Source organism: Cervus canadensis, chromosome 18 (genome assembly GCF_019320065.1).
Source record: "Cervus canadensis isolate Bull #8, Minnesota chromosome 18, ASM1932006v1, whole genome shotgun sequence".
In the NCBI taxonomy this organism is placed as follows: domain Eukaryota; kingdom Metazoa; phylum Chordata; class Mammalia; order Artiodactyla; family Cervidae; genus Cervus; species Cervus canadensis.
This window is the reverse complement of record NC_057403.1, coordinates 54110609-54135796: the sequence shown is the minus strand read 5'-3', so window position 1 is coordinate 54135796 and position 25188 is coordinate 54110609. Positions and strand designations below refer to the sequence as shown.

At 48.4% G+C, this 25188-nt stretch overlaps 2 protein-coding genes across 3 annotated transcripts in view; one reads left to right on the top strand and one right to left on the bottom strand.

Moving 5' to 3' along the window:
• Positions 1–25188, top strand: part of CRISPLD2 (cysteine rich secretory protein LCCL domain containing 2) — a 66537-nt gene that overhangs the window by 25789 nt on the left and 15560 nt on the right. For both annotated transcript variants that reach the window (XM_043438027.1, XM_043438028.1), the window contains 7 exons: positions 4974–5114; positions 6902–6962; positions 10192–10258; positions 10746–10876; positions 12837–12880; positions 16155–16227; positions 20172–20247. In XM_043438027.1, the coding sequence (XP_043293962.1) occupies positions 4974–5114; positions 6902–6962; positions 10192–10258; positions 10746–10876; positions 12837–12880; positions 16155–16227; positions 20172–20247 (593 nt within the window). The remainder of the gene's footprint in view (positions 1–4973; positions 5115–6901; positions 6963–10191; positions 10259–10745; positions 10877–12836; positions 12881–16154; positions 16228–20171; positions 20248–25188) is intronic.
• LOC122421740 (ubiquitin carboxyl-terminal hydrolase isozyme L3) lies at positions 19105–19954 on the bottom strand. Its single transcript, XM_043438029.1, has one exon. The coding sequence runs from the start codon at positions 19922–19924 to the stop codon at positions 19232–19234; it is 693 nt and encodes a 230-aa protein (XP_043293964.1). The 5' UTR covers positions 19925–19954; the 3' UTR covers positions 19105–19231.

Here is a 25188-nt window from a genome sequence, read left to right as displayed (position 1 = left end):
AGCTCCCCGGGGACCCAGCTGCCCCTGGGACATCCCCCAGTGGGCATCTCCCGTGGGCGGCACCGACCAGAGGCATCCTGCCCTCTTGGTGCTCAGACTTTGGTACAAAACAGACAACAAACGAGGGATTTAAAGCAGCTGCGTGATGGATGGTCCAGGCCAGCTGTGGACCGGGTGGGCTGTCGGAGCCCCTCCTGCTCATCCTTGTCCCCACCAGCCTCCCACCCACCCACACGTGAGGCTCACCCAGCCCTTACTCGTCATAAACATCTACGTTCCCCTCCCCCCTCAGCTCAGGCCCAGCCAGAGCTTTCAGGCTGTGTATTTTCCAGCGACGCCAGCATTTGTTTATTGCTGGCCACTCAGGGTGTTTCCATTTACCCCGCTCCTGTAAATAATGCACATTTTTCATGCCTGAAGTGCTCCTCACATTTTGGACTATTTCCTTCAACTCCGTCCCGGCTGAGGCGCTGAACGTGTGTCTGCGGTTGAGGTGTGTTTTTTCACGTGGCTGCGTCAACAGGTCCTGTGACGGCTGAGAGGGGCCTTTCAGGAGGGTTGGCACGGGCAGGAGGCAGCGGCCCTTCCCTGCCGGGGGCTCGTGGGGTCAGCGCAGTGGGCTCCAGGGTGAAGAGTGGAGTTCCAGCCCTCTCGGGCCGGTTTTTCCCTGCTGATTCTGCCCACTGCAGTGGGGCGGGGTGGGGGTGCCCTCTGGGGGGAGAAGCAAAGGTCTGATGGTTTGGTCAGTGTGGCCTGGTCCATGTGGTCCCCTGGGTTGTGACTTATGTGCAGGTAGCTGAGTCTCCGGGGGAATCAGGGCTCAACCCAGAGTCCAGACATGAGACTTCTGGCTCTGGATCTTGGTGATCTGAGGCTCTTTGCTCAAACCCCTCGGTCTCTCTGCCTAGCAGCAAAATGGGCCTGGTGACTCCGTCCGTGACACATCTCAGGCTCAGATGAGAGAGTCAGCGCATTTGGTGTGAACATCCTGAGTGCCTGCTGTGTGCCAGGATGTTGCTAGGTGATGGGGTGGGGTGACTATGGGGACCAGTCCTGGTCCTGCCCTGGGGAACCTGGCGTCCAGTGGGGCCATCGCCCCTCTCAGGGCATGATACAGGTGCCCCGGGGCTGTAGCAGGAGCCTCCACCGTGGGCCAGGCCAGGGAGGGCCTCCCGAGCAGGCAGCTGTTGAAGACGACAGCCTGGTAATGAAAGAAGGGAAGGGCATGTCCGGCAGGGAACCGCACGTGTCATGGCATGGTGCGCAGGTCCTGGCAGTGCCCGCCACGCGGTAGGGCACCATGAGCATTGGTTAGGTGGAGTTTCTGCTCCCCCTCTTCACTGTCTTTGAGACGGGGTCCCCACGCCCATCCTTAGTGAAATATTCCCACACAGTCCCACTCCGATACCTGGATTCCTGGGACAAGTGTGGGTTTGAGAGTCTAGTACACCTGCTTGAGGACTATCAACCCTGCACGTTCCAGCAGGGGGACCCCGGCAGGTCACTTCATCAATCTGAGCCTCAGTCTTCCTGTGTGAAAATGGGGTGACATGTCAGCTCCCGGGGGTAATGGGAGGGCTGAGAAGGCAGGCCAACACTCGAGGCATGTCAGGCTCCAAGTCCCCTTTCAGGCGGGTCCTATGGCTGCTATCTGGTCGTCCAGAGGGACAAGTCCCCTCTCAGATCCTGAGGGCTGGTATGGGGACCATGAGGGAGGGCAGACCTCTGGGGGCGCCCCCTCAGGTCTCCTGATGGGGGGCTCCATGAGTGCGCGAGGCAGGCCGTTGGCATGCAGGTTGGGCAGAGGGGGCGTGTCTGCACTCCGGGCCGGGTATGCCAGGCAAACTGCTTGCCTTCTCTGAGCCTCAGTTTCCCCCATCTGTAAGAGTGATGCCATCATCTCCTGTAGATGGTTTGCTGGGAGGATGTGGTGAGGAAGGTATGAGTTACTAGGACAGCAGCCTGCACATAGTCAGCACTTTATGGACCCAGCCCATTACTTTCTTGGAGAAGTAGAGGTGGGGAGGTATGACCTCACTCATCACCTGGCATGGAGTTCTTTACCTTAGGGGTTACTGGGGGCCCTCTAGCAGTCTGGGGGCCCCATCCATCTCAGGATCCTGGCACATGCCTTCTTTTCTCGGAAAACACAACTGTTGTGTCACACCTCCTCTAGGAAGACTTCCCTGATTTCACAGCCAGGCCACTCACTTGCCTCCATGCCCTTGCTGCACCCAGACTCTCCATGAACTTGAATCACCTGTAGTTACAGCTGCTGGTTCACTCCAGGGCCTCCAGGGGCACCTAGCAGGTGTGTTCTGCATGTTGTCTGAATAAATATACCCCCAAAGTCCACAGAGGGTCCTTGTCAGAGAACAAATGTACACAAAGACAGCCTAGATGCCGGTTAACCCCCCCCCAGTGAAGCCTCCTGGACTTGCTTCTTTATTTTTGGTGGAAAATACCCAACTCCACTTGGCGGGCATCCTGATTTCCTTAGCTAACCATGCAGAAAGTCTCCTCTAAAGCAGCTTATCTGCATAAGCTACTTAATAAGCGTTTATTGAGGTGCCTGGCAAAGCCTTGACCTCTTAATGGAGATGGAGCGGGGATAAGGATAGACTGTAAGAGGCGTTCCCACCCCTCCAGCCTGTCCCTGTGTGGCAGTGAAGGGTGTGGGATTCAGGGAAAGGAGTCTGACTCTCAGCTGTGTGAGCTTGGGCAGGTCACATAGCCTCTTCAAGGCTCAGTTTTCCCATCTGTGAAATGGGGCTGTTCACGCCTCCCAGGGCAATGACAGGATGACACCAGAACTTGACATTAGCTATGAGCTTTGTCCACACTTATAGAACCAGGTGGAGCCTGCAGAATGACGTAGAAATGCTCGGTACCCTGGGACCCCCGGTCCAGAGCTGGACGGTGCACAGGGTAACCTTGGCGTGAACTCGGGCACGGAATTTCCCCAGGCCTGTGCTGGTCCACTCAGGGGATCTTAATTAGGATGTGCTCAAATACAGCCCGTCCTCTGGGTAAGCATTCCACTTTTCATGTGTGTGTCTGAGGGTGAGGACTGTCTGCCCATTTTCTTAAATAGTGAGCCCTCAAATGCTTTAGGCTGCGCTACCCAACTATATTCGGCTAAATAAAGCCACGATTATGAGGTATAAAAATCCTAAAGGCCAGTGGAAGAAAACCCAGCTTATTCCAGAGACAGCTCTGGCTTTCAGTGAAGAGCAAGCCTGAATAGCCACTTTGATGGGAAGACAGACCAGAGACCGCTGCTGGGTTCCAAGTGCTGTTTGCAAACCCAGCATCTTCATAAAGATTTTGCCTATAGAGTATAGCTATAGTATAATGTTTTCCACATTCCCCTTCCTGAATATCTTTAAACTTTGCTGGGACTATTTTTCCCCCTCCAAAGAGTTCAAAGACAGAATTCATTGTGGGGGGTGGGGGGAGGGTTGACAGTCCTTCATGCAGCCAATTTTGTTGAGCAACTGCTGTGTGCTGGAGCTCGTTGTAGAGTGGGGTGTGAAGCAGGCTGGCTGCTGCCCCAGGGAGTCTTCAACTGGTGGGGGAGGGAGGTGGTGGTGAGCTTGTTGTCCAGGAGCCGGACATGAAGGTCCAAGAGCTCTGGTAATGATCTTGGGACTCAGGATTAATGTTCTCCTCTGGCTTAGATCCCGTCCATCCTCCTCTTGGTTTCCCCTGGAGCAGTGGTTGTACAGTGATGAGTCAGCCAGTGAAATGGCTGCAGAGTGTCCTATCAAAAGGCACCCAGAGATCTCTTGAAGAGATCTTGAAGTCGCCCTTCAATTGAATGGCTTGTGTCAACACAAAACGGTTGGTCTGCCCTTCAGAGATGTTGTCACCCTTAAGGAGAAATGGAGATAAGGCTCGGAATTGGTGGACATTTGATGGAACTTGAGTCTTAATCCATTGACATGAGAGGCCTGTGAGGGCCCCATCCATTCCTGCTCCTTGAACTCCTTCTTATCAAAGCACATCTGTTGTCTTTTCTCACTGGAGAAGCTTAGAAGGCAGGGGTTTCCAACTCTGGTCCACGACATCCTTGGCGGGTCCCACAACAGATGTGCACTAGTTCATGTTTGATAAGGGTGCACAAGCAATACTTTGCTTTGCTTTGGCTGGAGTGTAAGGCTTGGTATCCAAGTGGTCTGATTACAGATTATGGTGACTTTCATGATAAGAACTGATGCTTAATAAATGCAATTTGTTTGGTGAATTAGAATGTTTTGAAACATGAAGGTTGCAGTCATGTTTGGAGAAATAACCATATTTGAGTGGGGAAAAGATTGGGAGCCAGTGAACTAAGTTTTTTTAACCAAGAGTTGGGTCTTTGGCTCTTTCTAGGTGATGGTTCCAGTGTTACTGGGTTTCAGAACTGCAGTGCAGAGAAAGGTTAAGTGATCTTGACCTTCGGGGGTGGGGAAGGGAACAGAACATGTAGGCGGTAAAGGGCAGTGGGTCCAAGACCATCGACACGGGTATTCTTGCACCCCGATGGCACATATCTAGGAGGACCCCTCCCTCAGTGAGAATCCAGCACAGAGGGACCTCGGGGAGACAGCTGTGGTTTGGGGTCAGAGGATGAGGTGGCTTCCTGAAGCTGCTTCCTTGGGTAGGCAGTGGTGAGTAGGCAGAGAGGGGACAAGAAATCATTCAGACCATTCAGGGGTGGGTGCTGGGGCCTTCTAACCTCCGGTCAGCCCAGCTGCTCTTGGGTTCCAAATCAAGCACAGTGAGCAGACAGCCATCCATTGCTCTTGGTGGGGAGAATCCCGCCTGGCCAGTTGGCCCTGAAGCGGAACTTTCTCTTTGCTGCTGAAATGACCCTTTGTGAAAGCAAACCTCAAACTAGTTTCGTCTCCAGATGGCTTTTTTACTTCTTCCCAAGTGCATTTTGTTTGGATCCCAGCATGTTGCTTTTCTCTCCCCCCTTCACTATTAAGAGACTTATGGCCAGAAACCTGAAACGGACGACATGAACGAGGTGGAAGTGGCCCCCATTCCTGACGAGAAGCACGTCTGGGTCTCACCGAGGGTGATCAAACCCACGAAGCCCAAGAAAGACTCTCCCGTGAACTACATGAGTGAGTGGAGCTCTGCCATGCTGGCCGCCTCTGAAGGGGGCAGTTTTCTTTGGGGTGGACGGAGTAGGGGGGCCAGTGGGTTGAGAGGTCTCCAAGTCGACAAACAGCGGGGACCAGAGTGGGGTATAGCTTGCAAAAGCACGACCCGAAGACGTTTCTAAAAAATGATATTTTAAAGTCATTTCAAAAGAAGCATTATAGGAGCTGTACTTGGGTGGCCTTTTCCCCCCACGCAGTTATTTTAAGGTTAGACCTTCTCTTGTCCTTTCAAAGAGGACCGGGGCTGAGATTGGGTTCCTGTTGGGGTGCCCCCCTCCCAGAGGAAGAGTGAACGTGCAGCGCGGGGCCCGGCTCCCAGGGCCACCATGCGCACGGGTCCTGTGACTCGGACCTGCCTCTTTGAGACTCCATGTGCCCATCTGTAAAGTAGGAGCCCTGATGCCTCCTGTTAGCACTGTTTTAGTCCAGAGACGCGGGTGTGTGCATTTCCTGTGTCTGTAGTTTAGGAGAGGCATTGTGTTCTTGACAGAGAAGAGCTGAAGCAGTCACTAAGGAGCTAGGCTATGAATTCTAGACCTGGGCTGCATGTTCTCGTCTGTCCCTCCTCACCCATCTCCTTGCCCGAGCGGCTGCAGCTCGGTCAGGTCGCTGTGAGGATTTTTCACAGTCACATGGGTCCCCCAGTGTCAGCTGCATTGTGAGGTCACCAGCACATTGCCTCCAACAGCTCCCCTAAGGCGGGAAGCTGGCTGTTTCCCCAGAGACTTTCGGAGGTCCCCAGATGCCATGTCCTCACGCTCACCTCTGGTCTCCCGAGACCCTTCCCCTCCTGGGGCTCGCTTCTCTCTGCCCTCCCCTGTCCTGCTCTGATTCCCCCCTTCCCGACCTGGGTCACCTGTGTATGCGGCACCTTTACTGAAGTTTGGGGGCTCTAGAGGGCATTTTCTTACAGACACGGTACCAGGTGTGGCTTCTCTGCCCGCCAGTGTCTCTGTTTTCCCTCCGAACTATCACACAGCACACAGCTGGACTCGGGCCTGAGGAGGAGGCCAGCTCACACCCATCTTTCTCAGAAAGCCTTGGCTATTTTGTCAGTTGCCCTCCCACCAGCCCACACCCAGCAGGAGTTATCTCTCCCCTGGACTCCTGCCTGTTAGACCGTAGCTCTCTGTGACCAGGAAATACCCTGATGTCCTTGTCTGTCCAGAGGTTCCAAACTCTTTCATTATTATTTTATTTTTCCATAATGTAAAATTACAAAATAATACGTGTCTTTCTGTCAAACTATAACGTTACTCCAAGATTCTGATATGCCCCTATAAAACAAACCAAAAGGAAAACTTGGCCGAGTCCTCGTGGCTGTGGGAGATGATGCTGGGGAGAACGGCTGGGTCCCCGCTTCCTGGGCTGCGCGAGGCTCGCCCTCAGGGCCCTGTGAGGCTGAGGGAGACTCAGCGTGCCAGGCTGCCTCCCGAGGTTGGTTCTCCTTCTCATCAAGGCTCAGAGAAACCCCTGGAGGTGGATACTGCACCCATCTCCGTTAATAAGTGGGATTTGAACCTCAGAGACGGGAAGTAAGTGTCCAAGGTGACGGTGCTCCTAGAAAGAGGAACCGGGATTCAAACCTCCACCCTGCGCCTACAGCCAGTGGGCGACGCTTCTGCTCTCGTTATGATGAGGACTCCGGGGTGTTCCAGAAAGTTCCTTGGGGTGGGGATGGGATCTGCTAACTCGGACTCATCCTCCCATTTCTTGCCGTGACAAGTGTTTCTGCATTTCTCTCCTAGCCCAAGTCGTCAAGTGTGACACCAAGATGAAGGACAAGTGTAAAGGGTCCACGTGCAACAGGTAGGGGCTGGCCCCTCCCTCCCCCACCACCTGCAGCCCTCAGACACACCACTCTGGGCCCGGGGTCCCTTCGTGACCTGTCGGCTGACCTGCTGTGGAAATGCCAGGTGTGCTATCGGCAGGGAGGTCCTGAACGATGTTTTGGTGCAGGTGGGCGCTCCCTTCCACCCTCTGCGTGAAGGGGTCCCAGAGTGGCTCAGAGCTCTGGGCTGCGGCAGTGTCAGGGCAGATGTGGCCGTGGCTCGGTCCAGCACGGCTGCTGTGGAGTCCCAGTCGGCCTGCTTCCCCAGGGCCCCACCAGACGAGAAGTGGCCAGCATCTCCCCTAGAGTGGAATGAATTAATCTAGCCAATGGAGTCGCTTCATAGCATCCATTTTGGATGTTGAAAAACATCTGCCAAGAAGAACAAGCTTGGTTTTGGCAACATAGCCACTGGGCTGCTCCTTCTGGCAGCGAATGGCCAACAGGTGCAGCGGCCACGTGCAGACCCTCAGGTTCACGGCAGGAAAACCATGTCATTGGTGGAGGGGCCCTTGCTCTTCTTCCTATAGGTCCTGGCGTCTGTTCATCTAAAGCTGAATCATGTTATTTAAAGCACATGCTCAAAAGAGAAGGTGTATCATATTACCTGAAAGAGACGGTCCTATTTTACACCACGGGGACGTGGAGTCAAGTTTGTCAGGAGAACGCCCCACTGGCCTTTGGCGGGAAGGCGGGAGTGTCCTGGGACAGAGAACAGCCGGGATCAGATGTTCAAGGGGCTCACACGTTGTCCGCCCAGCCTTGGTGATGGGCCAGCAAATACCGTGAAAGCAGAACCAGGCAGTTTGGTGGTGAGATGAGCAAGAAGTGGCAGCGAGGGTGGTGGAGTAACCATCTGCCCCCACCTTGCACGTCATCCCGGAGGGATCTCCACCCTGCAGACTCCCCGGTCTGGGATGCCCGGAAGGCTCCTGAGCTGCCCGTGGCAGTGCCATGTCTTCCCGAACTGCTGACTTGTAACGAGAGCATCACGCCTGAGTAGTCAGTGGGAAAAGATGACAAGGTTTGGAGAACATTCGTTGTCAGACAGCATCAAAAGAGTTTCAGGACTGGAGGTAGACGGAGCCCTCCCCAGGCACGAAGAAGGCAGGGGTCTGTGCCTCTTAGACGCCTCCTGTCAAGAAGTAGAGCTCAGCCCACATGTGGCCCCCTGAAGTCCCACAGTGCCCTTCCTGGATGCCCTCCCACCACCTGGCATGTCAGTTTTCTGTACATGGCACTTTTGCAAGAAAAATATTTATTGGGGTGTTTTTTCTGACTTTAAAGGATATCCTTGTTCATTGTAATTCAGGAAAACAACCACCAAAGCAAGCATAAAGAAGATAAGTGTCAGTAATAATTTGATGTTGCCCCTTCCAGCCTTTGTTCTGCGCTCTGATTAGGCCTATCCTATTGTACAATCTTGCATGTTACTGGTTTCACTTAAGATTTCCAAAGTCAATAACTGTTCCTCAAAAACTTCATTTCTAGTGACTGTATAACATGCTGACATTTGGCCACACAGAAGTACATTTGGCTATTCCTTTGACACCTGCTGACTTGCTTCCAATTTTTCCCAGTTATAAATGGTTGGAATAACATGGAGGTCTGACTTTCTGACTTTTTGCTTGGGAGATTCAAGAATCAAGGGATATAAATTAAAAATTTTTTTTTAATTGAAGTATTATTAATTTACAATGTTGTGTTAGTTTCAGATATATAGCAAAGTGATTCAGTTATACATATATTTACTCTTTTTCAGATTCTTTTCCATCATAGGTTATTATAAAATATTGCATATAATACCTATATACAATATACAGTAGGTCTATATATACAGGTCTATATATACAGGTCTATACAGTTGGTTATCTATTTTATATATAGTAGTGTGTATATATTAATTCCAAACTCCTAATTTATCCCTTCCCCAACTTCCCCCTTTTGTATTCCTAAATTTTCTATGTCTGTAAGTCTGTTTCTGTTTTATAAATAAGTTCATTTGTATCTTTTTTTAGATTCCACACATAAGTGATATCATATATTTGTCTTTCTCTGACTTCACTTAGAATGGTAATCCATCCATGTTGCTGCAAATGGAATTATTTTATTTTTATGATTGAGTAATATTCCATGGTATATATGTACCATCATTTTTATCCATCTATCTGTTGATGGACCTTTGGTTACTTCCATGTGAATATTGTGAATATTGCTGGCATGACCATTGGGGTACATGTATCTTTTTGAGTTAGAATTTTTCATCTTTTTGGGATATATGCCCAAGAGTGGGATTGCTGGATCACTTGGTAGTTCTGTTTTTAGGGAACCTCCATCCTGTTCTCCACATTGGCTGCACCAACTTGCATTCCCACCAAGAATGTAGGAGGCTTCCCTTTTCTCCACACCTCCCCAGCATTTGTTATTTGTAAACTTTTTAGTGATGGGTGGTACCTCATTGTGGTTTTAATGTGCATTTTTCTATTAGCAACGTTGAGGATCTTTTTATGTCCCTGTTGGCCATCTGGCTGTCTTTTTTGGAGAAATGTCTATTTAGATCTTCTGCTCATTTGGGGGGCTTTCTGATTGGATTATTTGTTCTTTTTTTTATATTAAGCTGTATGAATTTATATACTTTGGAAATTAATAGCTTGTGGGTCACTTCATTTGCAAATGTTTTCTCCCAGTTTGTAGGTTGTTTTTCTTCATTTTGTTTATGGTTTAAGGGACATGAATCATTAAGGCTTTCTGGAAAGGTTAATTGATATTTTTTTGTGAGCATGATCACCATCATTGAATTTTATTCTATTAAAACACCCTTGTAGTTTGACACCTGGAACTTTTAGTCTGCACATCTTTGATGATTGGTATCTGAGGACTTCTTTGCTGCCTTTGATGCTGCTCATCTTTCTTCTGGACAAGGCTTTTGTCCATCTGTTCATAGAAACATCCATGTGACTTGAATCTGAAGCACATGAAAATGGTCTTTAAAGAGGCCAAGTTGAATCTGTAATTGTGGCCATGTGTCTATACACTTCAGCCTCGGTAAATTGTGGCTTCCTCCCAAACAGTGTATGCTAGATCACCAACACTTTTCTATATGTAATGATAGCTGTTGAAGGGGAATAAAAACAATAAATTCATGGCAAGGTTTTATCAATGTATTTTGTTCAACTTATGAAAATCATCTTCTTTCTTCCCCATCAGGTACCAGTGCCCAGCAGGCTGCCTGCACAGTGGAGCAAAGATCTTTGGGACTCTCTTTTATGAAAGCGTAAGTATGGCCAGAGCTTCTTTAAATGGCTGGCGTGGACTCCTGTCTTTGTGTTAAAAGCAGGTGGCTGGTTTTCAGGTGAACAGATTTTCTTTCTGCTCAGTAGTCAAACCCCTGTCTTTGTAGAGCTGATCCATGCCTATTTCTGGGGTCACAGATTTGTGAAGCCACTTTCGGGAATGGGGGCTGACCCCCGAGCCGACCAGTCTCTATGTTAGCCCCAGCGATAATATGCTCCACTGGAGAGGGAGAAAGGGCTGTTTGTCACTGTTCTTAGTTTGTAAAGCAACGCAGATGAGTTCTTAAAGATAAGCAACCCCAGAAACAAAGACGTGTTATAGAGCGAGGTTGGAGTCAGCAGTGGGGTGAGCCTTGGCCCGGCTGTTTGGCTTTTTGTGGGTTGAGGACAAACATCTTGGGTGTTCCTGGAAATGATCGCTGACAAAGGTGAATTCAGATGTACTTACATTCCGGCCCCGCCCTGCAGGCGTCCAGCATCTGCCGGGCCGCCATTCACTACGGGATCCTGGACGACAGGGGAGGCTTGGTGGACGTCACCAGGAACGGGAAGGTCCCCTTTTTTGTCAAGTCAGAGAGAAACGGCGTGCAGTCTCTGAGGTAAATATTCTGTGATCAGGGCTCCTGAAGACTTCTGTTCTGATTGTGAGAGTATTGTTGAAACCTTGGGAAGTTCTGGACTGTATAACGAAGCAGGAAACAATAAAGATGACAATGCTAGAACTCAGAAATCACCCCTACAGGCCGTTTAGCATATTTTATTCCACTGGGTTTCTGAGTGTATGTTTAATGTATTGAGTTTTTTGTTTGTTTTGAGTTTTTTGTTTGCTTGTTTTTGTAGCTTTTAGGAAAGTTTATTCCATATTTGAAAGTTAATACTACTCTTAATTATGAAATGTACATATAGCCATTAAGATATAGAAAAACAAATAAGGAAATATTGACCCCTTCTTTCCCACTTGCTCGAGATAGTCTAGGTACACAACCTTCAAAAGCATACAGTCTTGCAGTCTGACGTGAGTTCTGAATCCTCCTTTTTCTCCCTTCCTTGTCACTGAGAACTTTTTGGACACCTCAGTAATGACTGATGGTATCTTTGAGTTTGCAGGCTAATTCTTCACTGGCATTCCCTACATACCCCCCTACCCCCGAGAATGAAGCTTTTCATTTTTTAAATATACCTACTTGTGTTTGCAAGATGCTTTTCACGTAAGGTATGTGGATGAATCACAAGGCAGACCATCCTTGCCATCCTGACTCTGGGGGATGGAGGGGGCATGAAGACCAGCAGGAGGCCGTGTCTTGGTCTGTCCATGGCATCGAGGCATCATGTGACCAGGAGCAGGTGGAACCCACTGCAGGCCCTGGGGTCAAACAGACCCAGCTCTGCCTGCTCTGTCTGTGACCTGGGCTGGCTTCTTCGTCCCTTCTGGCTGGCAGTGCCCTGATATTTGAATGGGGGCCATGGTAGGACCTGAGGCTGACACCTGGCTGACACCCACCACAGGGCGGCGTGTCAGGGACCCCTGTCAGCGCCCACCCCAGGGTCTGCGGCAGGAAGGAGCTCAGCAGACGCTTCTGTGGTTGTTACAAGGTGGTATGTCTGTGTCCGTTCTAAACTGTGAGGCCACTCAGAACATTTCAGAAACTATGTGAGTCATTCTGCTTGGAAAGGCCTGGTTCTTCATCTTCAGGCAGTGTTGCAATATTCCTTGTTCTGTCTTAGCTAGGGATTTGGGGGTTATGTAAACAAAACAAAACAAAAAAGAGCAAGGAAGTTTAAATGAAAACCAAGAAAATATTCAGAGAGATAGGTTGGGTGACCTCTACACCAGCCTTGATGGAGCTCAACCTCAGCCCCGGTGGAATTGTGGGCTTGGCTGAGGGTTCGGGCCTGTATTGCCCAGGATGCCTGTCCTGAAGCCCCTTCTGGTCCCTGCCAGTGGCCAGCTTTGCATCTAGAGTGAGGCTCTTTGCGTCTCAGAATTCAGGGAGTCTGTGAACGCAAGGCAGATGAAAGCTTTAGTTTCACTGACCTCTAATTGAAATGTAGTATTGTCTTCCTTTATGGATATTTAGCCCCACATCTAGCTAGCACTGCTCGAAGTCCACTTGCTGGAGACATCTTGAAACATTCTCTGCCCATCATGGTCCCTCAATGACAGAAGTTAGAGAACCTGCCTCTTGATTCTGGTTTTAATGCATTAATGAAGATGCACAGCCATTAGGCTAACACAAATTTGTTTTCATACTTTGATAATGATATTAATAATACATGACTTCCTTTTAATCTTATAAATGTATCATATGCATTTAAAAAGCATTGTTCTGAGGAGGCGTCCAAAGGCTTTACCAGGCCTCTAGAGGGATCCTTGGCACAAAGAAGGTTAATGAGCCCTGTTCTAGAATGTTCTCAGTCTAGACCTTGCTCGGGAGCATCCTAAGGGCTTTCGGGGTGATGGGAAGCAAGTAGGAAGATATGACATCGAGGCTGAAATGAACAGGGGTGCATGTTTAGAAGCAGCTCTGTTTTGCATTCACCTAATGTTTCCTTTTATAGCAAATACAAGGCTTCCAGCTCATTCACGGTGTCAAAAGTAAAAGGTAAGGTGGACCGTCTTCTCTTTTACCCTGGAATTTTGTTCCCCTTACTTACTGATTTAATGGTTATCATACCTGTTGATACTGCTTTTCTCAGCATTGCCACAGTATTGAAGAGGTTCCTGAGGATTCTTTAGCTAGTTTCTAAACACATCTGAACTTGGCATTGGCCCTGGATGGCTAAGGCTGAAACACGTGCCCAAGTTCCCCGCTGACCGTCACAGAAAGACTATTGCCTGGGTCTAGAGTAGCCAACAGGCTGTGTAGGCAGTGTTGGTTGCTACCGAGTGGTAGCGGCTACCTGGAACATTGTGTTTAGAAGGATTCTGAGGTCCAGTTCTGTGCTCAGCAGAAAACGAAGCTGGAGAGGTTAGTCATGTCTGCCACAGAGGAGGGGGTGAAACCTGGGGAAGGACATGGCCTATGTTTGCCGTACCTCGTCCGGCTAGGTACATGACCTGTGGCTTGTTCTTTGGCAGGGCGGCATATGACCGTGGGAGAGCAGGCTGTAATCAGAATCGGGGTTGGGTTTGTAGTTGCCCAGACCGGGCACTTGGCTGGAGGGTCTCAGGCAGGCAGGGGGGCATAGGCACACTACAAACATTGCCTCTTCACCCCGGGAAACTTCCCACCCAGCCGTTCTTCCTTTGGGAAAGCCATGCTTGTCACTTGCCCTGGATACCAGACATTCGCTTAGTCGTGTCCGACTCTTTGTGACCCCATGGACTGCAGCATGCTAGGCCTCCCTGGCCTCCACCATCTCCTGGAGTTTACTCAAATGCATATCCACTGAGTTGGTGATGCCATCCAATCATTTCATGCTCTCTCATCCCCTTCTCCTCCTGGATACCTGACTACCTGGTTAGATATCTTTATAGAAACATGTAGCAGCATTTTACCGTATTACAAAATTAATACCTATTTATTCCAGATAATTTAAAAATATGGAGAATCAGTAGGGAAAAAAGAAAAAAGAAGACCTAAATTCGACCACTCAGAGATAACTACTCTGAACATTTTGGTGGATTTCTATAGAGTTTATTTTCCCTCTGCATTGAGTATATACATTGGTAATATGTACATTGATATGTTTTTAAAAATTGAAATTGGTAGCCTGATTTTCTTTTCAAATAATAATATACCAAGAATATACTTCTATACCTTTAAGTGGACTTCTGAACCTAATTTTAATGGTCTCCCCAGCATCCCATTGTGTAACAGACCCTTGTTGGACCTCTGCATAGACCCCTGCCCATCTAAATGATAGGCTGTGCTAGAGGTGGGCAAACTACAACCTTCAAGGCCAAATCCTGCCTGCCATCTGTTTTGTAAATAAAATTCTATTGGCACGGAGCTGTGCCCATTCATTTCTGTGTTGCCTAAGAATGGTTTTTCAACAGTATGTGAACCGTGAACTTCCAGATGTTCAAGCTGGTTATAGAAAAGGCAGAGGAACCAGAGATCAAATTGCCAACATCTGTTGGATTATCGAAAAAGCAAGAGAGTTCCAGAAAAACATCTATTTCTGCTTTATTGACTATGCCAAAGCCGTTGACTGTGTGGATCACCACAAACTGTGGAAAATTCTGAAAGAGATGGGAATACCAGATCACCTGACCTGCCTCTTGAGAAATCTGTATGCAGGTCAGGAAGCAACAGTTAGAACTGGACATGGAACAACAGACTGGTTCCAAATAGGAAAAGGAGTACGTCAAGGCTGTATATTGTCACCCTGCTTATTTAACTTATATGCAGAGTACATCATGAGAAATGCTGTACTGGATAAAGCACAAGCTGGAATCAAAATTGCTGGGAGAAATATCAATAACCTCAGATATGCAGATGACACCACCCTTATGGCAGAAAGTGAAGAAGAACTAAAGAGCCTCTTGATGAAAGTGAAAGAGGAGAGTGAAAAAGTTGGCTTAAAGTTCAACATTCAGGAAACTAAGATCATGGCATCTGGTCCCATCACTTCATGGCAAATAGATGGGGAAACAATGGAAACAGTGTCAGACTTTATTTTGGGGGGCTCCAAAATCACTGCAGATGGTGACTGCAGCCATGAAATTAAAAGATGCTTACTCCTTGGAAGAAAAGTTATGTCCAACCTAGACAGCATATTAAATAGCAGAGACATTACTTTGCCAACAAAGGTACATCTAGTCAAAGCTATGGTTTTTCCAGTAGTCGTGTATAAATGTGAGAGCTGGACTATAAACAAAGCTGAGCACCGAAGAATTGATGCTTTTGACCTGTGGTGTTGGAGAAGACTCTTGAGCCTTGTAGTCCCTTGGACTACAAGGAGATCCAACCAGTCCATCCTAAAGGAAATCAGTCCTGAATGTTCATTGGAAGGACTGATGCTGAAGCTTAAACTCCAATACTTTGGTCACATTTTGCGAAGAACTGACTCATTGGAAAGACCCTGATGCTGGGAAAGACTGAAGGTGGGAGGAGAAGGGGACAACAGAGGATGACATCACCGACTCAATGGACATGAGTTTGAGTAAACTAAGGGAGTTGGTGATGGACAGGGAGGCCTGGCGAACTGCAGTTCATGGGGTCACAAAGAGTCGGACATGACTGAGCAACTGAACTGAACTGACCTGAACTGATGGCTGGTTTCTGCTACAACAGCAGAGTAGAGTGGTTATAACACGACCATAGGGAGCTGGAGATATTTACTCTGACTCTTTAAGAAACAGTTTGCTGAGGCCTGGACTAAACGAGGATAGGCTGTTAGAGACCGCAGGTATTCAGTATTAGAAGTGCTTCCTTAGACACAGCATTTGACCTTGAAGGAGTCACCCACCCCTCGGGAAGGACTTGAGCAATGAGCTGAGGCTGGAAGTCAAAAACCAGACCTTCAGCTTGTCCTGTGCAGCCTCAGGGGGTCTTTTAGCTCTTTTGGACCTCAGTTTCCCCATCTACATAATTAGAACAATACCTTCCATGAGGATCCAGCATGATAAGGTAGAGGTAAAGACTTCAAAGTGGAAAAGCACAATGCTGGCCCCACAGAGAAACTGGTAAGGGTGATGACCTTTGACCTGTAGACATTTGGGCTGTGGGGTTTGTCTCATCCTTTGAGTGGACTGGGGGAGGAGTCGGGAGCACTGGGGCCTGGTACCTGATACCGGCTGGGTTCTCATCCCAGCTCTTACCTGAGTTCAGGGGCCCAAGTAGCCCCCAGGGCCCATTGTCCAGCAGCCCCTTTCATAGTCCGGAAGCCTGAGGCTCAGGCCCACCTCTGACCCGTTGTTCCCGTTCACAGTGCAAGACCTGGACTGCTACACCACTGTGGCCCAGCTCTGCCCATATGAGAAGCCGGGGACACACTGCCCAAGGTAAGGCTCCCTGGCATCTGGACTTGTAAACATGGGGGCTGAGAGAAAAAGGGCCAGGCTGGTTTGTGGGGTGGGTGGGGTGGTCACCGCATGCAGCCACGCATGGCTGAGTTCTAGACGTGGCCCTGGCATGTGTCCACACAGGAAGTCATTTGCTTTGTGGTCTGAGTCAAGGACCCACCCAACTTCCTGAGACCGCTTATTCTCAGCCCTGGCTGCACACTGGACTTGCTACAGGGGCATTAAAAGGACGAATCCCCATCTCCAAGGGTGGCCCAGGAGGGTATCGCATCTTTAGAAGCTTCTCCGTGAGCCCCTTGTGTAGCCAAGAACCTGGGGCCTGCCGTGAGGAACTTAACTGAGAAGATGATTTTGCCCCGCTCACTGTTGCCTCCACTAGCAGGAGAGAGTGTCTGCTTAGTTGCTCAGCCCTATCTGACTCTTTGTGAGCCCATTGACTGTAGCCCGCCAGGCTCTTGTGTCCATGGGATTCTCTAGGCAAGAGTACTGGAGTGGGTTGCCGTGTCCTCCTCCAGGAGATTCTTCCCAACCCAGGGATCAAATCCAGGTCTCCCGCTTTGCAGGCGGATTCGTTACCGTCTGAGCCACCAGGGAAGCAGAAGAGAGTGTTTGACTTCATTTGCCACCAAGCTCTTCCCAGGCCCCAAGACAGACCTCAGGGCCTGTCATTCTTGAACCCTTAGATCAGCTGAGAACTCTGGAAGCTGGGTGACACTGGTCCCCGTGGAATCTGCTCTTTGATTCTTGTATTTGATCTGTGATGTTTTCTGTGGATCACTTTAGAACCAGCTTGTTAAAATCCAGCTTTTTGGAGGTAAAACTTATACACAGTGAAATCCACCAGTAATAAGTATATAGTTGGGTGTGTTTTGACCAGTGTATACCACAGTCCTGATAGAGGACGTTTTCATCACCCAGCAGGTTCCCTTGTGGTCCGTTCCCCTCCCTCCGGTCTCTCCTGTATCCCTGCTGGCCCCTGATCCGCTCCTGTCCCTGTACTCGTGCCTTTTCTGGACTCTCACGTACATGGAGCCGTCACAGCAGAGACTTGTGTGTCTGGCTTCTTTCACTCCGCACAATGCTTTGCAGTTCATCTGTCCTAGAGCCAGTGGGTGATTCGTTTCTTCTTTCACGTTGCCGAGTGGTGTTCCACTCTGTGGATGTACTGCAGTTTGTCTGAGGAGTGAGTTTTACACGCATCTGCCTAAGCCTTACTTGGCTGGTTTTTGGAAGATGGTGTGTCATAACTAAAGAAGAGGTGCCTCTGAAGTACCTATTAGACCGTCTCAGAAGTTGTGGGATGTAGTATCCCCTGAGCCCTTCTCCGGGGCCTGGATGCCTGTGGGTTCTCCAAGGGAAAGACTGACCTTACAACCAACAGGTGAGGGGCTTTGCTGGCGGTCCAGTGGTTAGGACTCCTGCTTCCATGGCAAGGAGCACAGGTTTGATCCCTTGTTGGAGAACCAAGATCTTGCATGCTGGGAGCAGTGGCCCCCCAAAACCTAACAGACGGAGACCCACAAGGATGAGCAGGAGGAACCCCGGGAGGGTGCTGATGAGGGAGAGGGGACTGGACTGGGCCCCGGACTCCTCCCCTTGGCTACTCACGTTCCCCTTGGGGCTTTCTCACTGCCCACTGCCACCTCCACCACCACGCTGACCCGCCTTGAGTGTTCAAGGGAAAACATCCCACATGTTAAAGAGAAGCAGAAGGAAGTAATTTAAGAAAGTACAAACAAAAAGAAAAACTTGACATGCTACAAGTATCCAAAATGTTTCTGACCTCTCATTCTAGAAGCAGGAAAGAACATTCTTACCCCAATTCTCTTTTTTTTTCTGTTTAAATCTCAGACACATCCTTGTTCTCTCTGCCCATCCTGCTCCTTCGCCCCAAAGGACCCTTTCCACTTCCTGGTCGCTCTGCCTGGCTCTCTTCCCCTTCAGCATCCTGCCTGTCTCTGGGCCAGAGGGCTTCCGGCTGCCTTTTTGGTTTCTTGGTCCCTGGGCTCCAGCCCACGTGTGCCTGTTCCAGATGAAGACAAAAGACCTTTTCTTAAGTCAAGCTTGTACTTTCTTGGTTTGAGAGGCTCCAGTTTGAGGCACTCTCCTCATCCCCTGTGGCAGGGATGTGGTGACTGACACAGCAGTGAGCAAACCCTTCCTGCCCCAGGTTATCAGTGTTCCCTCCCTGGAATATTCTGTGATTCACAGAGGTGAGCGCCCCCACCCTTTCCTCCTCCACAACAGGGAAGTGGCCTTAAAAAAAAAATCTATTGATTATAATCTCTATAAAGTACCCACAGTGTGAACCAGCCAACACCCAAGAATGGGAGGTACAACCCCTTCCAATTCCATACTCACCTCTGTGAGATTTTTGTTTCATTTCACCTCGTTGTTTCTGCATGTCTTTTAATATGAAGAGCTTTTTCTTTAAAAAAAATTTTATTGCAGTATAGTTGATTTACAACGTCGTGTTAGTTTCAGGTGTACAACAAAGTGAATCAGTTATATATGCATCTGTTGTTGTTCAGTTCTGTTCGATTCTCCGTGACTCCATGGACTGCAGCATGCCAAGCTTCCCTGTTCTTCACCGTCTTCTGGAGTTTGCTCAAACCCATGTCCATTGAGTCGGTGATGCCATCCACCCACCTCATCCTCTGTCACCCCCTTCTCCTCCTGCCCTCAATCTTTCCATCTATATCCACTCTTGTAGGTTCTTTTTCTTTATAGTCATTACAGAATATTGAGTATAGTTCCTTGTGCTATACGGTAATATAGAGTAGGATCTTACAGTAGGTCTATTTTATATATAGTAGTGTGTATGTGTCAATAAAATTCTACATGTACTTTTTTTTTTTTAGTTCACACAAAGTTTAATCAGTCAAGTTAATGAAAATATCAAAATTTGTGAGTTAGTGTCTGGCAGAGGAAATTTAATTTTGTTGCAAATAATACAGTATTTGGTGTTTCCATTCTGGACGGGCTATGCTGCAGAAAGAGCAATGGCATTGAATCTCAGTTCATCAGGGTCACGTTCCATAAACTTCTTGCAAACTTCTATGGCATCCTCTAATAAAGTTTCATCACTAGTTTCCCCATGGTTAATTGGAAATGGTTTCCGTCCATCTAATTCATAGAGATGCCCATCTACATGAACTAATGCAATAAAATGAAGATCTACTTTTTCATCTATATTTGGTGCCTCAGTCTGACCTTCATGGGCACTGGTCTCATGAGTAACTCGAATGGCGTCATAGTTCTCCAGGTATCTGGCTCGCTCTTCAGGGCTCATTGATGCAGACTCCTCCAGGAATTTTTTCAAGGTTGATCCAGATTCAAAGTGCATCTTGTCTTTATTGTTGGCAATAGCATGGATTAGTCCAATTGTCCCACAGGCATTGCTGATTGTTTGCTTCATGAAATATACTGACGATGTAACATCTTGTCCCCGAGATTTTATTTTTTCCTCTTCTTCTGTTCTGAATACTTCATACTTTTCTGTAATCGGGAAGAGAAGTAACACTGCACACACTGGCCTTGGTACCATGCTAAGGAGCTCAGGATCCATTCCATACACATCAACAAACTGCCAATTAGGATGCAGACCTAATTGTTTGAGAAACTGGTTGGTGACCTCGGGATTGGCCTCCAGCGGCAGCCAGCGCTGACCCTCCATGGCCGCTCCGCCCGGCCCCTCTCCAGCTCTCTACATGTACTTTTAAGAAAAGGAAAAATATCTTTTATCACTGCTAGGGTGAAAGAGGTATATATGTATTTTTTCTTAAAGACTAGGCTGTGGTAATAATTGCCTTTCATCTAAGTATTAAATCTTGATGAGCAAATAAAGAGGGCCAGCTGCTTTTCTCAAGAAGTTTTGTTTTCTGCTGATGATAACCATTCCCTAAACGCTTCTTGTTTTCCAGAGTTCGCTGTCCAGCGCACTGCAAAGACGAGCCATCCTATTGGGCTCCTGTGTTTGGAAGCAACATCTATGCCGATGTGAGTATTCTGGACTTATTGGTGACTGCCCCACAGAAACCACGTTCCAGGGTCTGGACGTCAGAAACTTAAAATCTCATTCCTGTGCCTCTAGATAAATTTATACCATTCATTTCTGCTACCAGTGCTCTAGTTTCTACATTTTCAGAAGTATTTGTGCTTCCACCAATGTGTGCTAATGAACACAGACATGGGTGTACCTCCTCTTGCCCAGACATCTTCAGAGTTTGGTGAACTGAATCCTGCTCCCTCACTGACAAGCTCTTCTCATGTGAAGGCTGCCATGCATCACATACTGCCTTCCCCCAGATACTTAATAACCTTTCTGGCTCTCCTGATGCTTGTATAGCTGTTGGTCTTCTCCACTCATTGCATTTCTTTTTTGGCTGTGTACATACACTGAACTAAAAGTGCATAGAAGAAAATACAAACTACTGCCAATGTACTACTTGTTAATAACCACTCTTATTATATTCCGTTTTTCCATCCTAACTTTAGCAAGGAAAGTTTAGCTTGGTTGTTTTTTAAATTTTATTGAAGTATAGTTGATTTACAGAGTTGTGTTCATTTCTACTGTACAGAAAAGTGACTCAGTTATACATACATGTTCTCTTTCATACTCTTTTCCATTCTGGTTTGTCACAGGATGGTGAATACGGTTCTCTGTGCTCCACAGTAGGCCCTTGTCGTTTATCCATCCTACAGAGAAGAGTTTGCAGATATGGCTCCTACAGAACAAGGTCTCTTCCTCCTGTGGTCCAGGGTTTAGGGACATGGTGACCCAGGAGATGTGAATACGGTCACAGCTCTGCCCAACAGGCTGTGTGGTCTTCCTGACCAAGCCATTCACCTCTCTGTAGAATGAGCCAGGGCTGGGGTTTTCTAATTCAGGGGATCCTCTAGATCTGAAAGTCCATGAGTAGATCAGCTTCACTCAATCCCAGCTAATGTTTTTACCCAGCTTTTCCTCATCTTCATTTCTATGGTTCTCCTGCATCCACTATCACCACGCCCGCCTTTGCCTCCATCCGCCTTCATTTATTCTGGACTCCTGTAATGTGAGCTCGCTGAGTTCTGTGAAGTCAAAGCAACCTTCATGACTGGCCTTCCCCCACCCCTCATCTTTTTTTCCTCTCCTCTTTAAATGAGCCTTTTTATTTTTTCTCCTTAAAAGGTGCTTAGCCAAAACGGAGCTCTAAAAGTTTAATGAAGGAATAAAACAATGTGAATCAATTGTTATACCAAATATTTAAGCCAAAACCTGCAACTGAAAGACAGAGTCTTTGATTTTCAAGTGCTTTAAATATCAAAGGACAAGGAAGATGATTCTAGTACAGTACAAAAAGACAAATAGATAAAGCAGGAGTGGCAATATTGCTATCTGATAAAGTGGAATTTAAACATACCGAATGGGACGAGACAATTCATTATGCAATGGCACAAAAGGTACAATGTATGTAGATGTGAAAATCAAGTCCATATGCTCCAAACAGTGTAGCAGCTAAACATATAAAGCAAAAGGAAAAAAAAAGTTTAGAAATGCAAGGAGAACTTGATGAAATTTTAGTAATAATATGAGGCTACATTTTACTTTGTTTTAGGTTCTTAAAAACATCATCACTAGGTATTGTTACTCCCATCTTACAAAGACAGACAGGGAGGCTTAGAATAACCTGCCACAGATGATGCCGCTGGCAGTGGGGAAGGCGAGATGCAGATGAGGGCGTGTCTTGCCTCTGGGTCTGTTCTGCCTGCATGAATGTTGCTGCACTTCTGAATGCACAGGTGTGAACAGGCCTGTTTGTGAAAACCTGTATTCAGTCTCTAACTAAGTTACTCACTAGGATTTTGAGCTTTTGACAACACTGTCCTGGTGCCCATGACAGGGCTTGGTATATAATAATTGTTCGATTAATGTTTGTTAAAAGAATAAGTAGATAAAAATACTGCAGTTGTTAATGCCTAAACATCTCTTGAGAAAATTTAAAAAAAAAGAAAAGGAAGGAAGGAAGGGAAAAAGAAAGAGAAAACTACCTCCGTTTCAGAGGCTCTTTTCTGGCCTCGGTTTCTAGGTCACTCTGTATTCTGGGAAATGATGATGCCCCTGGAAAATGTCTGTTTAGCTAAGAGATTTATTTTGGGAGTGTTGTCTCCAGGCCTTCGAAGGGCCCAATAGTGCCTCCCCCAGCGTGCGTTACTTGGCAGACCCCGCACTTTGTGGTGAGCTGCAGGCAGGAGGAGCACCAGGGTGTAGCCCGTGAACCACGTCTGGGTCAGAAGATGCGAAAAGCGCCAGCCCCAGCTGTGACACTTGACAGCCCTGGAACGGTGGACAGGCCCTGCCCTGCTCTGAGCCTCAGTTTCCCTGTCTGTCCCTCCCTCTGTGGCTCCTTGGGTTCTCACCCTTGAGCCCGCACCAGGATCCCCAGAGGGCGTGTTCAGACAGAGTTCCGGGCCCCGCCCCCACCGCGCTTCAGACTCAGGGGGTCTGGGGCAGAGCCAGGGAATCTGCATTTCTAGCAAGTTCCCCGGTGGTGCTGATGCTGCTGGTCTGAGACGGCACTTCAAGGACCCCTGGGTTGGAGATGACAGTCCTGTGGGAATTTTCAATAATGGTGATGGTGAGAGCAATGATTATGGTGGTGTTTGTTTTGTTAACTGACATCTGTTGAGCACTTACTGTGTGCAGGCCTGCATTTAGCCTTTGACCTTTACATAATTGCCTCGCTAGCCCCTCTCGGGGTCTTATTGACCCCTGTGAGGTAGTGTGCAGCTTGCCAGCTCTGAGCAGCAGTCCTGGCTCTGCTGTTTGCCAGCCCAGTGACTTGGGCCAAGTCTTTAAACCCCTGTTAAGAGGGAATAATAGTGGTGGTGATGATGATGACCATAATAATAATGATGAAGATGATAATACTGTGTAGGTTACTGGGAGTTACTCTATCAATCACTTGAAACACTCAGAACTTGGCCTGTAGTGATAACTGCTCAGAAAGATTACCTAGGATGATCCCTGCTTTATGTTGAGAAGATAGAGCCTCTGAGGGTTAAAATAGGTCATTCAAGGCCACACAGCCAACCAGTGGTGGGGGAGGGGGGGGATGCTGAGACCAGATCTCTGTTGATAGTGCTTGTGAATAAGTATCCAGATACCGGTGTTGCCAATATGTGGTGTTGGAGAAGACTCTTGAGAGTCCCTTGGACAGGAAGGAGATCAACCCAGTCCATCCTAAAGGAAATCAACCCTGAATATTCATTGGAAGGACTGATGATGAAGCTGAAGCTCCAATATTTTGGCCACCTAATGAGAAGAGTCAACTCATTGGAAAACACCTTAATTTGCTGGGAAACATTGAGGGCAGGAGGAGAAGCAGACGACAGAGGATGAGATGGTTGGATGGCATCCCTGACTCAATGAACATGAGTTTGAGCAAGCTCCGGGAGATGGTGAAGGACAGGGAAGCCTAGTGTGCTGCAGTCTGTGGGGTCGCAGAGTCAGACACAACTGAGCGACTGAACAACAACAAAGTCGGCGTTGCCTCAGGTCTTGAGGAGAGAAAGCAGATACCTTGTACCTTTGGGGAAGCAGAGGTGAGACGAGACGTGTGGGAGGAGGAAGCGGGAGGAGAGTGTTTGTCCGCCATCAGCAGTGGAAGGCGTCTGCGGTGGTCACCGGCCCATGCAGTGAGGAGGAGGAGGCCCTGGGTGTGAGGGTCCCATGCCTGCGGCCTGCTGTTATCATGGGAACTTCTGTACCACTGGTGCCCAGACACCCTCGGGGGCCGGGGCAGAGGGCCATCACAGAGGCCCCAACACCGGAGCACCCGGCCTCTTGGCAGCTGTGGTCAGAGGATGTGCCTCCTGGGCAGGCCCTGGGTCTGGTCACTCACAGAGCGTGAGCAATACGAGAGGGAGATGGAAGAACCCCCCAGCCCCACCCACCAGGCAGACAGTGAGCCCCCGCTCAGGCCCTCAAACAGCAAACGTAGGAGGATTCCACAATGATGGTTTCCTTCACAGTCTCCTGCCTCTCTCTGAGATGGGGCAGACTTATTGCTTGTTAATCTTCTAGGGACACAAAGAGAACTGGAAAGTTGTGGATCCTTCCTCCGAGGAGGTGGGGGTGGAGAATGCTTCTTTGTATTGATAAAGTTGACCAACCATCCCAGTTTGTCTGGGATGCTGAGTTTCCCAGGCTCAGTGCTAAAACCTCAAAAGTTCTTGCCAACCTTCTAAGCCCACAGAGTTCTGCCTGCAGCCTCAGGGCCTCGCAGATGCCCCGGAGCCTGCTTTGGGCTAAGGAATCCGGCCCTCATCTGTTTAATGTATGAACTGAAGACAAGATATGTTCACGTGGGATTAGAAAAACTGGCCTTCAGCTCCTCACATCAGTCAGTGGTGAGAAGCAAGAAATCCAGTTCTCCCATCTTTAGTGGGATGGTGCCTGTCGGCTCTGAGACTCTCCAGCTTTTAATAGCAACATTAACTTCCCAGGGAGCGGGCAGGGCGGGGCCTTCTACTGTGAGTATTTTTTCCTTCTGCAAAACCAGCAGCTTGTCTGGAATGGCCTGGATTTGGAAGGGATGTGGCAGGAGCTGGCAGTCTGCAGGGCTGTTGGGTCTTTCTCTCTGCCTCTGACCTTCTTCTAGTCTCCCTCTTGCAAGGACCCTTGGAATTCTGCTGGACCCACTGGGGTAATTCAGGACCCTCTCGTCTTGAGGTTCCTACCTTCGTCACATCTTCAGAGGCCTTGTGCTGTGCCATGTCACGTGCCCACATGTTCCAGGGACGGGGGTGGGCGTCTTTGGTGGGCAGTTCTGTTATTCTGCTGACCACAGAGTCACAGCCTTGACCTTTAACCCGATCTTGTTTGAAATCGCTACTAAACCAAGAAGTGTCTTCAGGGCCTTGGCAATGTTGTCCAGTCTCACTGAGCCTGTGTTT